The 14410-nt window shown below is 46.5% G+C and overlaps 1 protein-coding gene across 4 annotated transcripts in view; it reads right to left on the reverse strand.

The window, feature by feature from the left end:
• Positions 1–14410, reverse strand: part of CELSR2 (cadherin EGF LAG seven-pass G-type receptor 2) — a 118267-nt gene that overhangs the window by 5606 nt on the left and 98251 nt on the right. For all 4 annotated transcript variants that reach the window (XM_083617778.1, XM_083617776.1, XM_083617775.1 and 1 more), the window contains exons 21-34: positions 13940–14117; positions 10850–11017; positions 10599–10725; positions 10231–10431; positions 9865–10039; positions 9417–9529; positions 8300–8379; positions 7629–7755; positions 6905–7027; positions 4075–4205; positions 3391–3479; positions 1706–1879; positions 1219–1443; positions 171–414 (exon numbers count right to left, since the gene is read on the reverse strand). In XM_083617778.1, coding sequence (XP_083473904.1) covers positions 171–414; positions 1219–1443; positions 1706–1879; positions 3391–3479; positions 4075–4205; positions 6905–7027; positions 7629–7755; positions 8300–8379; positions 9417–9529; positions 9865–10039; positions 10231–10431; positions 10599–10725; positions 10850–11017; positions 13940–14117 — 2155 coding nt within the window. The remainder of the gene's footprint in view (positions 1–170; positions 415–1218; positions 1444–1705; positions 1880–3390; positions 3480–4074; positions 4206–6904; positions 7028–7628; positions 7756–8299; positions 8380–9416; positions 9530–9864; positions 10040–10230; positions 10432–10598; positions 10726–10849; positions 11018–13939; positions 14118–14410) is intronic.

The following is a 14410-nucleotide window of genomic DNA, read 5'->3' on the forward strand; positions in this document are numbered from 1 at the left end:
TTTTGAGAGAGGCACAGCCTGGGGACAGGTGAGACACAGCGGAGTCGCAGCCCGGAGGATCCGATGCACCAGGCATGGTGTGGGCGAGGGGGCTCCACAGAGGCGGCGGGCTCAGGCGAGTGGGCTGTGGAGGGCATCGCCCCCCAGGGAGAAGGCTCAGCCATACTCACTCGGAGCCCGAAGAGTCCTCATCCACTGTGCCAGTCTTTATGCTCATGGTGATGGGCGTAAGGCCATTGAGCTGCTCCTGTAGCGTCTGGCGGGGGCGCGGGGGCCCTCCCCCACGGCTGCCGTCACTCCCCGAAGAGCCGTGCGATGACACCATCCCTGAGCGGCAGCTGGAGAGCTTGTTGTGGATCCGCTGGATGCTGTTCTTCTCGCTGATGGGCGGCAAGCACTTCTTCTTGAGGATGCCTGAGGAGGGCACAAGGTTCTGGGGTCAAGGGAAATGTCCTCACCAGGTAGCAAGGTTGCCAATATGGAACGGGGAATTGGCCAATCCTGGCTTTCTGGAGCCGGGTATGGGCAATGGAGGGGCGGGGAATCGATGTTGCGGGAGAACATTCCCCATCATTCCTGACCATTGGCCACATCAACGGGGGCTGGTGGAAGTTGGAGTTGTAGAATCACAGAATTGAAGGGATCCCAAGGGGCATCTAGTCCAACCCCCTGCAATGCAGGAATCTCAGCACGTGGTCCCCCATCCAATTTGAAACCAGACTAGACGCTGCTTAGCTTTGCAAATGTGCTAGCAGTTTTATTGCTGCACCATTAGCTGTCAAACAATATCTGGAGGGCCACAGGTTCCACAGTCCTGGCATGAGGCTTCAGTATGCTCAGCACTCCAGACACAGGATCCCTATTCTGCACCACATAAAAAAGTGCTTCTGCCACCCACATTTATGATGTCAATCAAGAAAAAGTGTGTGAGCAGCTTCCAGTCACGCCAAGGGGCAAGGAGCTATGCAGTGTACTGACCACACCCTGAGCCCCACAAATCATATTCACCCCCATGAAATTTCACCAGGTAACTAACTGCTTTGAATCCTGTTTCTGGGCTGAGGCTTTAGGATGCTGAATTCTGCAACTGATATGATGAATAGGACTGGGATTCCAGGACGCAATTCTGCAAGGTACCTCAGATGGAGGGGGTCCCTTCTAAGATTTCATGGGTGAGCAGGTGAGTGGGCGTTGGGGTCTCCCACAGTCAAACCTTACCTTTCTGGGGCTGGGCTGTGGGGTGAGGCAGCGAGCCCAAGATGCCGTCCCTGGTCTGTGTCTCTCCATTCTCTCTGGGCATCTCCTCTGTGGGCCCCAGCCGGTCGTTCTTTCCCATGGGCTCCACGCGCAGCTTCTCTGAGCCAACATGCCCATCGCTCTCGCTAGCGGTGGTCACAAAGTCACCTGGCCAGTAAGGTTTCCCAGGGCCAGTGAGGTTGTCCACTGGGGGAAAGAGAGAAAATAAACCTAGGTTTGAACACAAGGTCTGCAAATTCTGACCCCATCCCACCAGTCCACAGGTAGGAGGGCTCAGATATCCCTGGAGCTGCCAGAAGCTGTGTTTTAAATCTGCTTTTTCTCCCAATAGTTTCTATTGTTTTTATGTTGTAGAGAACCCAAAGAGCTTATGGTTGGCAGGTGGGTCAGGGTCTATATAAATGAATAAAATAAATAAATAATGATAATAAGCCGTCCCCAGCATTACCCTTTGGAGTGCTGTGTGCTGGCAGCTTCTCATTGTTGGGGCACAGCAAGTTTTCCCAGCAGGGCTCCCTAGGAAATTCTTCATCCTCCTCACTGTCAGAGGAATGGGTGGAAGCATACGAGCCACTCTGGTCATCCTCCAGGGAGAGGTCGCTGTCTGAGTCAGTGTCACGCTCTGTGTCCAAAGGAGGGGGGTGGTTAGAGAGAGTGTGTTCATCACTGTAGCTAGGCGGAGGGGGCTTTCAGTCTAAGAACCATCCCTGTTGCATCCAGTCTTTTCCCAACTGGTGCCACACACAAACGCCTGGTATCCCTAACTCAAGTTGGTTTTAATCTCAAATTTGCAAGGGTCCTGATGGTGAATTGGAGCAGTCCTTACGAACCAAATCAGCTGATTTTCGACATGTGTGGAAGCAATTCTTTTGTGCATTCACTTCCCTGAAGGCCCAGTTCACAGTGACCTACATTTATTATGCTTCCATCGAAGCGACATTCTGGTGACAGCATAAATGAGGAGTTTCGAGCTGTGCATGTATGTGGCATTCCTCTTGGCAATCACACAACTGCTTCAGCAAGTGCCCGTCTTAGCTCAGAATCTATTCCTCTCTCACAGTCTCTGTCAGTTTGATTGTGTGAAATACCTCTGATAAATATTTGGATAATTTTATAGGAACAAAAACAAATTCTAGTGGTGTCTGTGTTTTGGGGGTCCAAACTACATGCAATACAGGAGATCTGTAAATGGATCACATGACTTTTTAATAAACCATCAAACAGGCACAAAATTTGATATCAGCAGAACTAGGAGAGGTGGTTTTAACCTCTCCCTCCTATGCCACCCCTCCCCCAAGTTCTTATCAGCATCCAGGAGAAAGTGGGGGGGGGGGGAGAGAGATCAGGGAAACAGTGTGAGCAGAAAGGGTTAAGCACCCCCTTCCACAACACTGCTATAATCATCAAAGCATGAGCTTCTTGTGCCTGTTTTAAAAGTAAAAACAGCCCCCACATTACTTCTACAGAAACTAAACAATATTGGACATCCAAGTTATGTGTGACTTGATGTAAAGGGTCTAAACACATGCATCTTGGATCGTCCAATGTTGTTTAGTCCAGGGACCACCAAGCACGAGAAATGAAGCTCACTGTTTTGTACCTGTTTGTCTTTGATCATGTTATCATTACTCAAATTCTGTTCATCGCAATTTGCCTTTCATTAAATTTGTTTTATCTCAGCCCAGTATGGCGATTTATGGAAACAACACTATTGTGTTCAGTCCTCCTGAAAATGGCATGATCACCTCTTACATAACAGATATAATTATATTCCTACATTTTTCACTATTTACAGAGTACTGTGACTATTACCAATTGCCCATTATTAAGTAGCCAACTTCCCCAGTCAGTTTTAGTTTAAAAGCCTTATTGGAAACAAAACATTTAAAATCTTTGTCTATCCATGAATGACACAAATCCTCAGCAAGATATCCACACTGTGAAAAAAGCACTGAGACACAACAACAATTCCAGTCATCTCCCTCACCCTCCCTTCCCCTTCATCTAGAAAATCTCCTGTGACATTAAGAACTGTATCACAGCACATGCCATAGTTTTGAAGGCTATTTTTGAATACAGATTCATACAGTTCTGCAGTTTTGCTTAGAAGTTGCCCAGTTCTCATCTCCTTACCGTTGCTCGGATCCTTAGCTTCCAGGAAAAGTGAACTGGGATCTGGAGGCCCAATGTGCACCTGGCTGTTGTTCAAGCCAGATTCCTCCCTGTAAGGATAATGCAGGAGAGATTATAGCTGCTCGGAGCTCCTAGAGTGCAGAGGGGCAAGCCTTATGCCAGGCAGGAAAGTTGTTATAAATTCTCTGTACACCATGTTCCTGTGAGTGTTGAGCATATTCACCTTGAGGGCAAGAAAGACTTGCATCATCAACATTATAAAAAAGCAAAAGGCCCTCGAGGCATGCCTTTGCTCATGTCAGTGACAAGCGGTTCAGAAAAGGAGTTCTCAAGTGGCTGTCCCTTATTCTGACTTCAGCAATCCAGAAGGAACACTATTTGCTCTGCTCTCCCCTGAGTGATCAACATCAAGAAACAGCCTCAAACTAAAATCCTTAGTACAGCAAAAAGAGAGACAGAGAGGCAAGCCTCAAAAGAGCAAGGAAGAGGCAAGCCTCAGTAGAAACTCTCCTTGAGGTCATAAGAATTCAGTTTAGTGAGTAGTTCTAGGAAGGTAACATCTCACGAACTGTTGCTCTGAAATGGCAACAGGCATACTACCTACCGCCTCTGTCCAATATTAATTCTTCCCACCCTATTTTCACATATCCATTGTGCAATGAAGGGCCCTGGAACTGGAATTACCTGAGCACAAAAGGGATGTAGCTGTGCTGACTCTTGCCGGAGCGGACAGTGCTGTGCAAGGAACCAGTGGAGTCTCCAAAGGGCGTGTGGTACAGCTGCCCATCAACATAGGTGCTGTTGCAGTTATAAGCCTGGTGAGAGAACACTGTGATCAGAGGAGAGAAAACCCTAAGAGCAGCAGAGAGGCAGGAACTGCCTCCCCTTGTATATATCTCCTTTCTTCTCAGCAAATGCATTCCAGAGCTGGGAGTCTTTCCCCCCACCTGTGCTGCCCCTATCATTAGGCAGAGTGAGGTGGCCACTGCAGGCAGTTGTTGCTTTTGAATAGTATGCTTGCTGCCAGGGAAGGGAAGAGGCCCATGTGAGGATTTCTGCTTCAGGTGTCAGCTCTTAAAAGGGCCAACCCTTAAAACTGTGAAGACAGGGATGAAAGGGTATAGGTGATGCCTGGTGAAAACCTCAGAAGTCTGTGGACTGGAGGTTGCGTACAATTTCCAGTGGCAGTGCCGTATATCACTCACACTTCTTCTACATGGCTAGCAATAGCAGAATAAATCCGGCAAAGCAAGCAAATACCTTCACATTTGCTTAATTGCATTGATTCATGTAGGTTGCCAAATCCAGCTTCTTTTCTTGGCATAGAATTGGAATCTGATTCACTTTTTCTTTTAATAACAGAACACACAACTAGCATGGCTGCATTTGCCTGGTATGATAAACCGTGGTTTGATCATGAAAGGAATAATAAGCCTAGTGCCCTCCCGCCCTGGGCCTATGCATTCTGCCTTCTCCTTCTTCAGTACAGCCACAATAAGGAATGACAAAAGTGTTTACTTCTGTAGTTTGTGGCTTCTTCCAAACCCAACAAACCAGCTATCTTAACTTTGGTTTGTTTAAAACAAATCAGCCACAAACGATGAACTAAGATTAGTCAAAATTTAGGGTTAGTCAATGATTAATTCAAACTGTAAATGAAAGCTTCAAATTTGCTCCTTGTGGATGTACTAGAGGAGAAGAGGGGATAAGTGTGTAAGCCTTGGACAAGATGGACTGTTTCAAGAAGTGGCAGAGAGACATTTCTAGATTTGTCTGGCAGGGCAAGAAGCCCAGAATAAAATTTAAAATACTAACTGATGTAAAGGAAAGAGGTGGATTTGCCCTGCCAGACCTTAAACTCTATTATGAATCAGCAGCATTTTGCTGGCTGAAAGAATGGCTGCTTCTTGAGAACACAGACATTTTGGATTTAGAAGGCTTTAATAACGTTTTTGGGTGGCATGCATATCTGTGGTATGACAAGGTTAAAGCACACAAAGCATTTAAAAACCATATTGTCAGGAAAGCATTGTTTAATGTCTGGATAAGATATAAAGATTTACTTGAAAACAAAACCCCAAGGTGGTTATCACCGATGGAAGCGAAGGCTCAGAAAAAGCTCAATATGGAGGCCAAATGGCCGAAATATTGGGAGATTTTGGAACAAGAAGGAGACAAATTGAAATTGCAGAGTTTTGAGAAACTAAAAGATAAAGTGCGAGACTGGCTTCATTATTATCAAATAAGGGAGGCTTACAATCTGGACAAAAAAATTGGCTTCCAGGTGGAAAAATCAAAATTGGAAACAGAACTGTTAGACCCTAAAACTAAGATATTATCAAGAATGTATAACTTGCTGTTGAAATGGAATACTCAGGATGAAACGGTTAAATCTGCTATGATTAAATGGGCACAAGATGTTGGACACACATAATGTTTGCTGACTGGGAACAGTTGTGGACCACAGGTATGAAATTTACGGCATGTAATGCCTTAAGAGAGAATATTATGAAAATGATATATAGGTGGTACATGACACCAGTCAAGCTTGCAAAAATCTACCATTTGCCCGATAATAAATGTTGGAAATGTAAAGATAATGAAGGCACATTCTTTCACCTTTGGTGGACGTGCCCAAGGATTAAGGCTTTCTGGGAGATGATATATAATGAAATGAAAAAGGTACTTAAATATACCTTCTTGAAGAAACCAGAGGCCTTTCTCCTGGGCATGGTCGTCCAATTGGTGTTAAAGAAGGATAGAACTTTTTTTATGTACACTACAACAGCAGCAAGAATACTCATTGCAAAGTATTGGAAGACACAAGATCTACCCATCTTGGAAGAATGGCAGATGAAAGTGATAGACTATATGGAATTGGCGGAAATGACTGGCAGAATCCGAGACCAGGGAGAAGAGTCGGTGGAAGAAGATTGGAAGAAATTTAAAGATTATCTACAGAAACATTGTAAAATTAAGGAATGTTAAAATGATGTCGGAATGAAATGAAGCGGTTTTAGCAACAATGTTAAAAAGGAGTATGCAAAAATGGATTGTTAATAGATGAAAATATAAAGTTGTAATATGTTAAGATAAAGAATTAGGATAAAAAACAAAGAGGGAAAGGATTTGCTGAATTAACCATTCGAATTGGAATACAGAAAAGGGAGGTGTGAGGAGGTCAGGGAAACAAGTAAATGAAAGGCAAGACATGGAAAGATGGATTTATTTTTAATTGTTTTTATTTCCTCTGTATTTTGTATCTTCTGTTTTCTTTTTTCTATTTCTTCATTACTTTTGTAATTTCTTTTGAAATTTCAATAAATATTATTTTTTTTTAAAAAAAGATAAGTGTGTAAGCCGGAGGTTTGCCTAGGATTCCTCCCATTAAGCTAAACCACAGTTTATTATGATGTCCAAATGCATGCTATAGAACACTGCCTGGTCATACATACTGATTTTCACTGTTCCTTGCTTAAACGGCTACTGGGTTGCCACTTCCTCAAACACTCACCGCTGTCAAGGTAGATTTGGTGGTGAATGTGGGGTCTGTGCCATGCTTCTTGCCACAACTAGATTTGAGAGCCTTCCTCACTTCTTTGCACAAGAGGACACAGAGGATGAAGATTAAGGGCCCCTGTGGAAGAAACCAAACAGATCACAAGTCTTGACTGTCTTATCCTGGAATATCCCAGCCTGCATCCAGGCAAACATCAACAGCATCAAGGGGAAGCCCGTCACTTATTCCCACCTTCCATCCCAAATGGCATCGCTGTTCTCTTCCCACCTGTTTCTTCTGACTCACAAAAGCAAAGAGTAGCACTTTCCTTCAAAAACATGCTCAAAAGCATGATATCCAAAGTTTGCACTGGATGCCACAAAATCCAGTCAGGGTTTCATTAGGCCGATATGGATGAATCAATACAGATGTAAACAATTTCTATACGGATAATTATTGCTGTTTTTCTTAAATAGCACCTCATTTATATAATTCACGTGTTAGCTTGGAGGGGGAAATGCGAAAAAAAATTCTACTTTAAGCAAAGCTAGAGATCAGTCCTTTGGGTGAAAGATCATATTCCAAACTAGCATCTTCCTCATGACTTAAGCACAACAGAAGTGATTCGCAAACTCAGTGTGTGTGTGGAATCTAGTAACACCACTGGACCAACATCTTGGGAGATTTCCCACCAGCTCCTCTCCCCCCACCCCGAGCCTCTGCCTGGTGCCCACTATACCTGGAGGCAGTTGAAGCCAGCAAAGAGGTAGTGGAAAAGGATGGCATCGCTGTTGACAGACAGCAGGGCCAGCAGCCAGGTGACGCTGATCAGCAGCAGGGAGACGAAGCCTGAGCGCAGGCCGGAGCTGCAATGAAGAAGGAGCACAGTCAGTGGGGTCTCTCCCACACAGCCCCCATGGGACTATGTCCACGGGCACATGCCATCCCTGGTCCCCAGCAACATGCTCTTCACATGGATCCCATGTGCCAAAAGCTGTGGGGCCCTCTTGGCTTTGCCATATCAGTTCTAGGCTTTATGGAGAAGGATTATGTAGTGCTCTCAAGAATGCTGGAAGTATCAAGGCTGGGTTGGGTGTGACAGTGGGTGGCCGTCAACAAGGGGGGAAACAACTTGGCCAGAGTTCTGTAGGAAGTGAAAGGGTGGCACAAAGTGCTGTACTCAGAAAAGAGCAGAGGATGAGGAAGGGGGAACGGGATTTTGCTGCTGGGAGAAAGCAGTGTGGCAAAGGCAGGAGCGGACATGGCACAGCAATGGAAAAAAGCACATGGCAGCAGAAACAGCAGAGATGACCAAGCAATGGAATCAAGTGGCAAGACAGTGCAGGAGACACACAGGAAGATGGTGATGTGCCTTTATTGTGGTGGAGCAAGAGCAGTGCTAAGACTCACACTGTCCCCTTCTTCTCAAAACCCTGTTGCTGAGCAGCACAAGTGGCCTTGGTGGCCAGAATGTAGAGGAAGACACTCATCTGTGAGGAGAGAGAGAGGAAAGGTTAGCACCAACTCTCTTTCCAGCCAATCCAAGGTCCTCCCTCAAACCCGGACTATTCCCATGCCATTAGAATCAGGATCAGCTCCATTTCTTTAGAATGCTCTGGGCTTCCCCATTTTGCAAAGATTAGCTCTCTCCCTGTATGACGGTGCTGGGGGTGGGGTGGGGGGAACCTGGAAGCCCCTGCCACAATGGGGAGGGGGGAGCTGTGATTGAGGAAGGTGCTTCTTTCCAGTTCCACTGCTGCAGGTGATGCAATGGGATGCTTTTCTTTCCCAAGCATCTCCCAGACATCTCCAATGGGGAAAGAGGATTATAAAACTAGACAGCCTCTCTACCCATGGCTGGGGCAAAACTAAGCACAGATTGGAGGATCTGGATCCCACCTCCTCCAGCTCCTCTTTTTCTCTATTTACAGGAGGGGTGGGGAACGGTATGTGGCTGGCAAGCCAGACACTGACAGCTGAGCACCGTCCACCTGTCAGTCACCTGCTGTTACGAAGCTAGACAGCAAAGGAAGTGCCCTTCCCAAACAGAGTTTGAAGCAGGTACTGCTGGTCAGCTGATTGGAGGTGCCTGCAAAACTTAGCTCTGGGCAGGGATCAGCTCCAGTGTGGAACTCAGCTGGGAGCCCCTGAGTGGAACCAATCCCAGTGGGGGCTTGCATTCAATTCCACATTTACAAGGCACCAAATGCAAGCTGGTCAAGGAGCAACCAGGAACACACACAAAACCATTCCTGTGCAGCCAGGTCTATAACTGCCCTCACATTTGACACCACATCTGACATCAGGTGTGGGGCATGGGGTGGGAGAGGCTTGGGAAAAGTGGGTCAATTTACAGCCCTCCCTAATTAGCCTAATTAGGGTCCACAGGTTCTGCAACAGTGATTTAGTGCTTTTCCCAGAGCATCAGAATGGTCCTATACTTGCCCCCGTAAGGTCAGGCAACTTCTCTTTGATGGTATATTTACATTTGCTTTTCCCTCCACCAGCCCCTTGTATCTCTACTCACCGCAACAGCAAAAACAATGGGTCCAGCGAAGCTCCAAATCAGTGTATCATAGATGGAGAGCCAGCAGAAGTCTGGGTTCCCATAGCCTTCAGGGTCCAGGCCCACAGCAAGTCCTAAGCAAGGATGCCATGCAGAACCATCAGAAGAGTAAGAGGAAGCATTTAATCACAGTCAGATAAGTAGCTTACTGCTAAAATAGCAGGAACTAGAACTGAAATTACCAATACAGCTCAGCCTGCAGCCAGTCCATCTCAGCCCTATCCTTGTTTTAGGCCAGGCTTCTCTGGCTATGGTCTGGCCTCAGGTGCTCACCGCAGAGCGGGCAGGGCAGAGCCACTTGCCCCCACCTCCTGCTTTCCAAACTAAGGCTTCACAAAGGGATGCTGAGGCCTCGGAGTGGTCAGGGTGGCCCTGAGCTAGGAGATGTTGTGTCTGGTTTGGGCCCCACCTGTGATGAATGCTGGCACGCCCCATCCGACCATGTAGTAGAAGCGCATGGGGCCGTAGTTGATATCGCGCACCTCGCTCAGCATGCGGTAGATGTGCAGCGCTTCCAGCAGCGCCCAGGCAAAGGTGCACATGTACAAGAAGTGCAGCAGGATGGCAATGACTGTGCAGGCAAACTGGCAAGGAACGAGAGAAGGGGAAGCGGTTAGGAGACACCAGGTTGGCACCAGCAGCCATTAAAAGTGGGCTCCCCACCCACGACGGAGATCACACCTATGGCAGTGACCGGAATCATGGCTCTGGCCTATTGAGCTGAGCTTCTTCTTGCCCCCACAGCTTCCCACCCCACCCCACCCCAGGAGCTCACTGGCAGGTCAGCCTGATTGATGCCCAGCAGGAAGATGAGCTCAGAGAGGAACAGGGCCACCACAAGGTTCTTGCGAATGCTTTGCTGGTTGGATCGCAGGGACCGCAGGCCAGCCAGGAAGAGGAACGTGAGCAAGAGGCTGCCCAACGTCACAGCAATGGAGGCATAGGTTATGGTCTTCAGGGGCAGGATCTCACCATTCTGGGGGGAAGAGAGAGAGGGAGGGAGTATCAATGGACACATAAGAAAGATGATTTAGCAATGAGATCATGTTCTACCACCCTTGTGAGGCAGGAGCCTTATCCCCATCACAATCCCACCCCTCCCCCTTCATCTCCTGGAGATGAGCCCATGATTGTCTCTCTCACCTCTCTGCGAGAAATGTCCATCAGCACAGCAAAGCTGGTCATGTGGTTACACTGGCAGCTGACATGGGTCTCGTTCCTGAAGACAACCTCACAGCCTTTGGCTGACCAGCCACCAGTCCCACTGACCCTGGGAAAACAGCAAAGTCAAGGTCAAGCTGCCAGCCTTAGGGTGTCACTGAGTGCCTCTCCCTCAACCCCCACCCCGACATCCTTCAACACCCAGGCCTTGTTGTCTGGGCAGTGGGACTCACAGAATGGAGTGGTTCCAGAAGACGCAGATAGGTTTGGTCCGCTCCTCAGTTTCCAGCAGCCGGAACTGCACCGTGATGGGCTTCTCAAGCGCCCGCTGCATCAGGGCATCGTTGTCATGGATGCTGATGCTCACCACTGGGGTGTTGATGATGGGCCGCTTGGGGACTCTGTGAGGACACATGGCACACATTGAACCACATCCCCGTTTCCTACATGGGCCTGTGAAGTGGCCCATCCCACTGCTTCCTGACAACTGTTAGCACCACACACTAATACAAAATAACAACAAAAAACGAGGACTTCCAGGTTAGCGCCAACGACGAATGGCGGAGTTCCTCTGACTGGAGGAACGGGCTCTGTGGAAATTGGGTCTTCCCGTCGTGGCGAAGGCGGGGACCCACTAGAAATCCCAGGCGGAGAAGCCTGGGGTTCGGCAGAGCACCAAGAGCGCCTCCCCTACTTGCGAGGAAACCCCTTTTCGGGGCTCCGGAGTGAAGTGGGGTGAGCAGCGCGGTGCTGCAAACCGATTGCTATTTCCACGGAGGGAAGCCGCACAGCCATCGCCGGAGAGCGCTGACATTTTCCTGATGACAATTGGACTCTAAATCAAGTACCCATGAGTAAAAACGGAAAATTGGATCAAGAAATCTGTAAAATTTGTGAATTAGGCAACGAAGCGGGAAGGTTTAAACAGGAAGTCCGCCTTCTGCTTTTTGTATATAGACTGAAGCAAAGACCTTGCAATCTAATAGCCTGGAAAACTGTTTTAAAGTTGGAAATTTCCTGCATCCACAACCAATAAAACCCCCTTGGAAGCAGGAGAAAAGGGGGGGTGGGGAATTTGACTGTTTAACCCTGCAGGAGGAAAGTAAAGGAATTTAAGTTTCCATCGTCCCAAACCTGGGGACGGGGTGTCTGGACAGAAATTGTTTGAGACGTCCATTGATTGAAAGTGGAGCATTTTGACAGATAGTTAAAAAAAAAGAGAAACAAATTAACTTCAACGCTACTTTCTGCATTTCTGCATCTTAAAGAAACAAAGTATTTGAAAACCGAAAGTAATCTCCTTTGCTGGATACATTTTAAAAATGGAAACAAATAGAAATTGTGTCCCCTAGAGGGAGCCTGTCAGTTTGTTGTTGCAGCTTACTTGGAGACCATACAGCTGCGAGATTGGGATCGTGGGACCAGCCGTTTGACCTTGAACAGAAATGTGTTAGAAGGAAGGTTTGGTGTCTGCCCTTGGCATGACAAATGCTTTGCTTGAGCAGCTGCATGAGAAAATGAACTTGATGAATGAAAAGTTGGACTTGATGAATGCTGTAGCCAGTGAATATGATTTAACAGGAAATAAGGATAAAGAAGCTATACAGCGACCAATTCAGGAATCTGGTTTGACAGGGCAAGTCCAAGGGCAGATGAGGAAGGAAGAGGCTGCGATTACACCTCAAACAACACAAATGGAGAGATCCAAAGTCCTGCAGGAGCAAAAGCCACTGCATTGGAAGATTGAACTTGGAGAGTGTCTGGAAGTTTTTGGAGTCAAGGAAGCTCTTAACTCTAGTGGGACTATGAAACAGGTGGACAACTATCTTTTGGATAACTATTTTTTGGATTACAAAGATGATGACTGGGAGTGGGACTGTGGGGAATGGGCTAGTCTGATGAAGGAAAACGGAAATTATTACCGGATGGAATCCTCCGGAGACCCACTCCCCAAGGAGAAAGGGGAGAAACGACGAAAGAAACCAACAAAAGACAAAGAAGTGCGTAAGCGCAAGCAAGAACAAGAAAATCTGCAGAAGGGGCCTAGAAGAGACTTAAGGGCCTCGGACATAAGATCACCAGATTGATGGACTGGATGTAAAGGTCAGAAAGGACTGACATAACCCGAGACCAGGAAGAAGGGACGTTGGATAAAAATTAGAGATATCAAGAAAAATTTCTTTTTATTTTTGGAATTAGTGCAACATTAATGAAATATCAGGGAACATGCTGGAAAGGATCTAAATTGGCTTTAGTAAAAAAGATTTAAGGAGTTATGTATGAATATGGTTTAAATTTTGAAATTTTAAGGTTTTTAAGATAAGGTTAAAGAAATTAAGGTAAATTGAATAACAGAATATATTAAAAGATGGAAAAGATATGTTGAATTAATAAATAAGATAGATTGTTAAGATAAATTATTTAAATTAAAATTGAGAAATATGGGAAGAATTTGCTGGAATAATGAATTAAATTAGAATACAAAAAGGGTGGTGTGAGGAGGTTCAAGAAATAAGCAAATGAAAAGATGTAATTTGAGATTTGTATTTTTCTTCTTTTTTGGTTTTTTCTTTTTCTTTTTTATTTTTTTGCTGTATTTTTCCGTTTTTTTCTTTTTTCATACTTATGTATTCATGAAATTTTGAATAAATATCATTTTTAAAAAAACAAAATAACAACAAAAGCAGTGTGAGAGCCCTGCTCCCTATTTAAACCACGAGCACTGGAAATCATCTGCTTGGTCAGAGGTGTGAGACCTTTGTCAGACTGAGGGTTGCATTCTCATCCAGACAACCTTCTGGGGGCCGGAGAGAGAGAAAAATCACAGAAATCCATCTACCCTCCATCCATGCAAGTAAGAGGCATTATCAGAGTTCAGTGACACATTCCAGTCAGGCAAAAACACTCAGAGAGAGTGTGATGCAGGGCCAGCGAGGGCGTCTGGCCTAGCAAGAGTGGGCATGGTTGAGGAGAAGGTGTGCCCTGAAGAGAGTCCCAAGGGCCCAAGAGAGAGGCCTGGAGGGCCACATTTGACCCCTGGGACTGAGGTTTCCCACCTTCGTGCTTAGTTGGCAGGGGACCAGGAAGCCATACAGAAGCTGATGACGCTTTAACAACAGAGAATGGAGCCCAAATCCTCCAGCATATTGGGGGGGGGGGTGAGAATGACATGAACGGACCCCTTTGCAATGGATTGTTGAGGTCTCTGAACTGACCTCCCCTAAGTATGGGCATTGTGTATAATCTCCAGTATCTGAGGAGTCCCTACACCCTCTACTTCTGGGTATGTGTGTATATTTGGGGTGGGGGCAGGTATATGTTACCTCAGGCTCCGTTTATCTGTGTCATACTGCTCTGGAAGCAGACCAGCTAGTGTGCGATAGATGATCACACTGGCAATGGCCTGTCCCTCGTTCAGATCTGGGTGCCTCTTCTGTCTTGTCATCAGGGCAGGTTCTTCTTCCTCACCGGGGAGATGCTTGGCATTGGCCATAGAAGGTTCTGGAAAGTGAGCATGAGACATTGAGTGAGATATTACTTTGCCTCAGAAGCAAGCCAAGTCAGGCTGGAGCCTCTATTTTGTATTTCCAGAATTTATAGACTGCTTTTCTGCACAAAATCACCCAAAACAGAGCTCTAGTTATCTTATCTTGAGGGGAATCTTCCATGGACTTACTGGACTCACCACCACCTGTCAAAAAGGGATGCCCTGTTAAAGAAAGCCCTACAAATGGCCCACTGTCCCCAACCCTTTCTAGAAAGCCAAGAAATGTTTGTTCCCAAGCATATAACTT

Source organism: Podarcis filfolensis, assembly GCF_964270895.1.
Source record: "Podarcis filfolensis genome assembly, chromosome: 6".
Taxonomy (NCBI): domain Eukaryota; kingdom Metazoa; phylum Chordata; class Lepidosauria; order Squamata; family Lacertidae; genus Podarcis; species Podarcis filfolensis.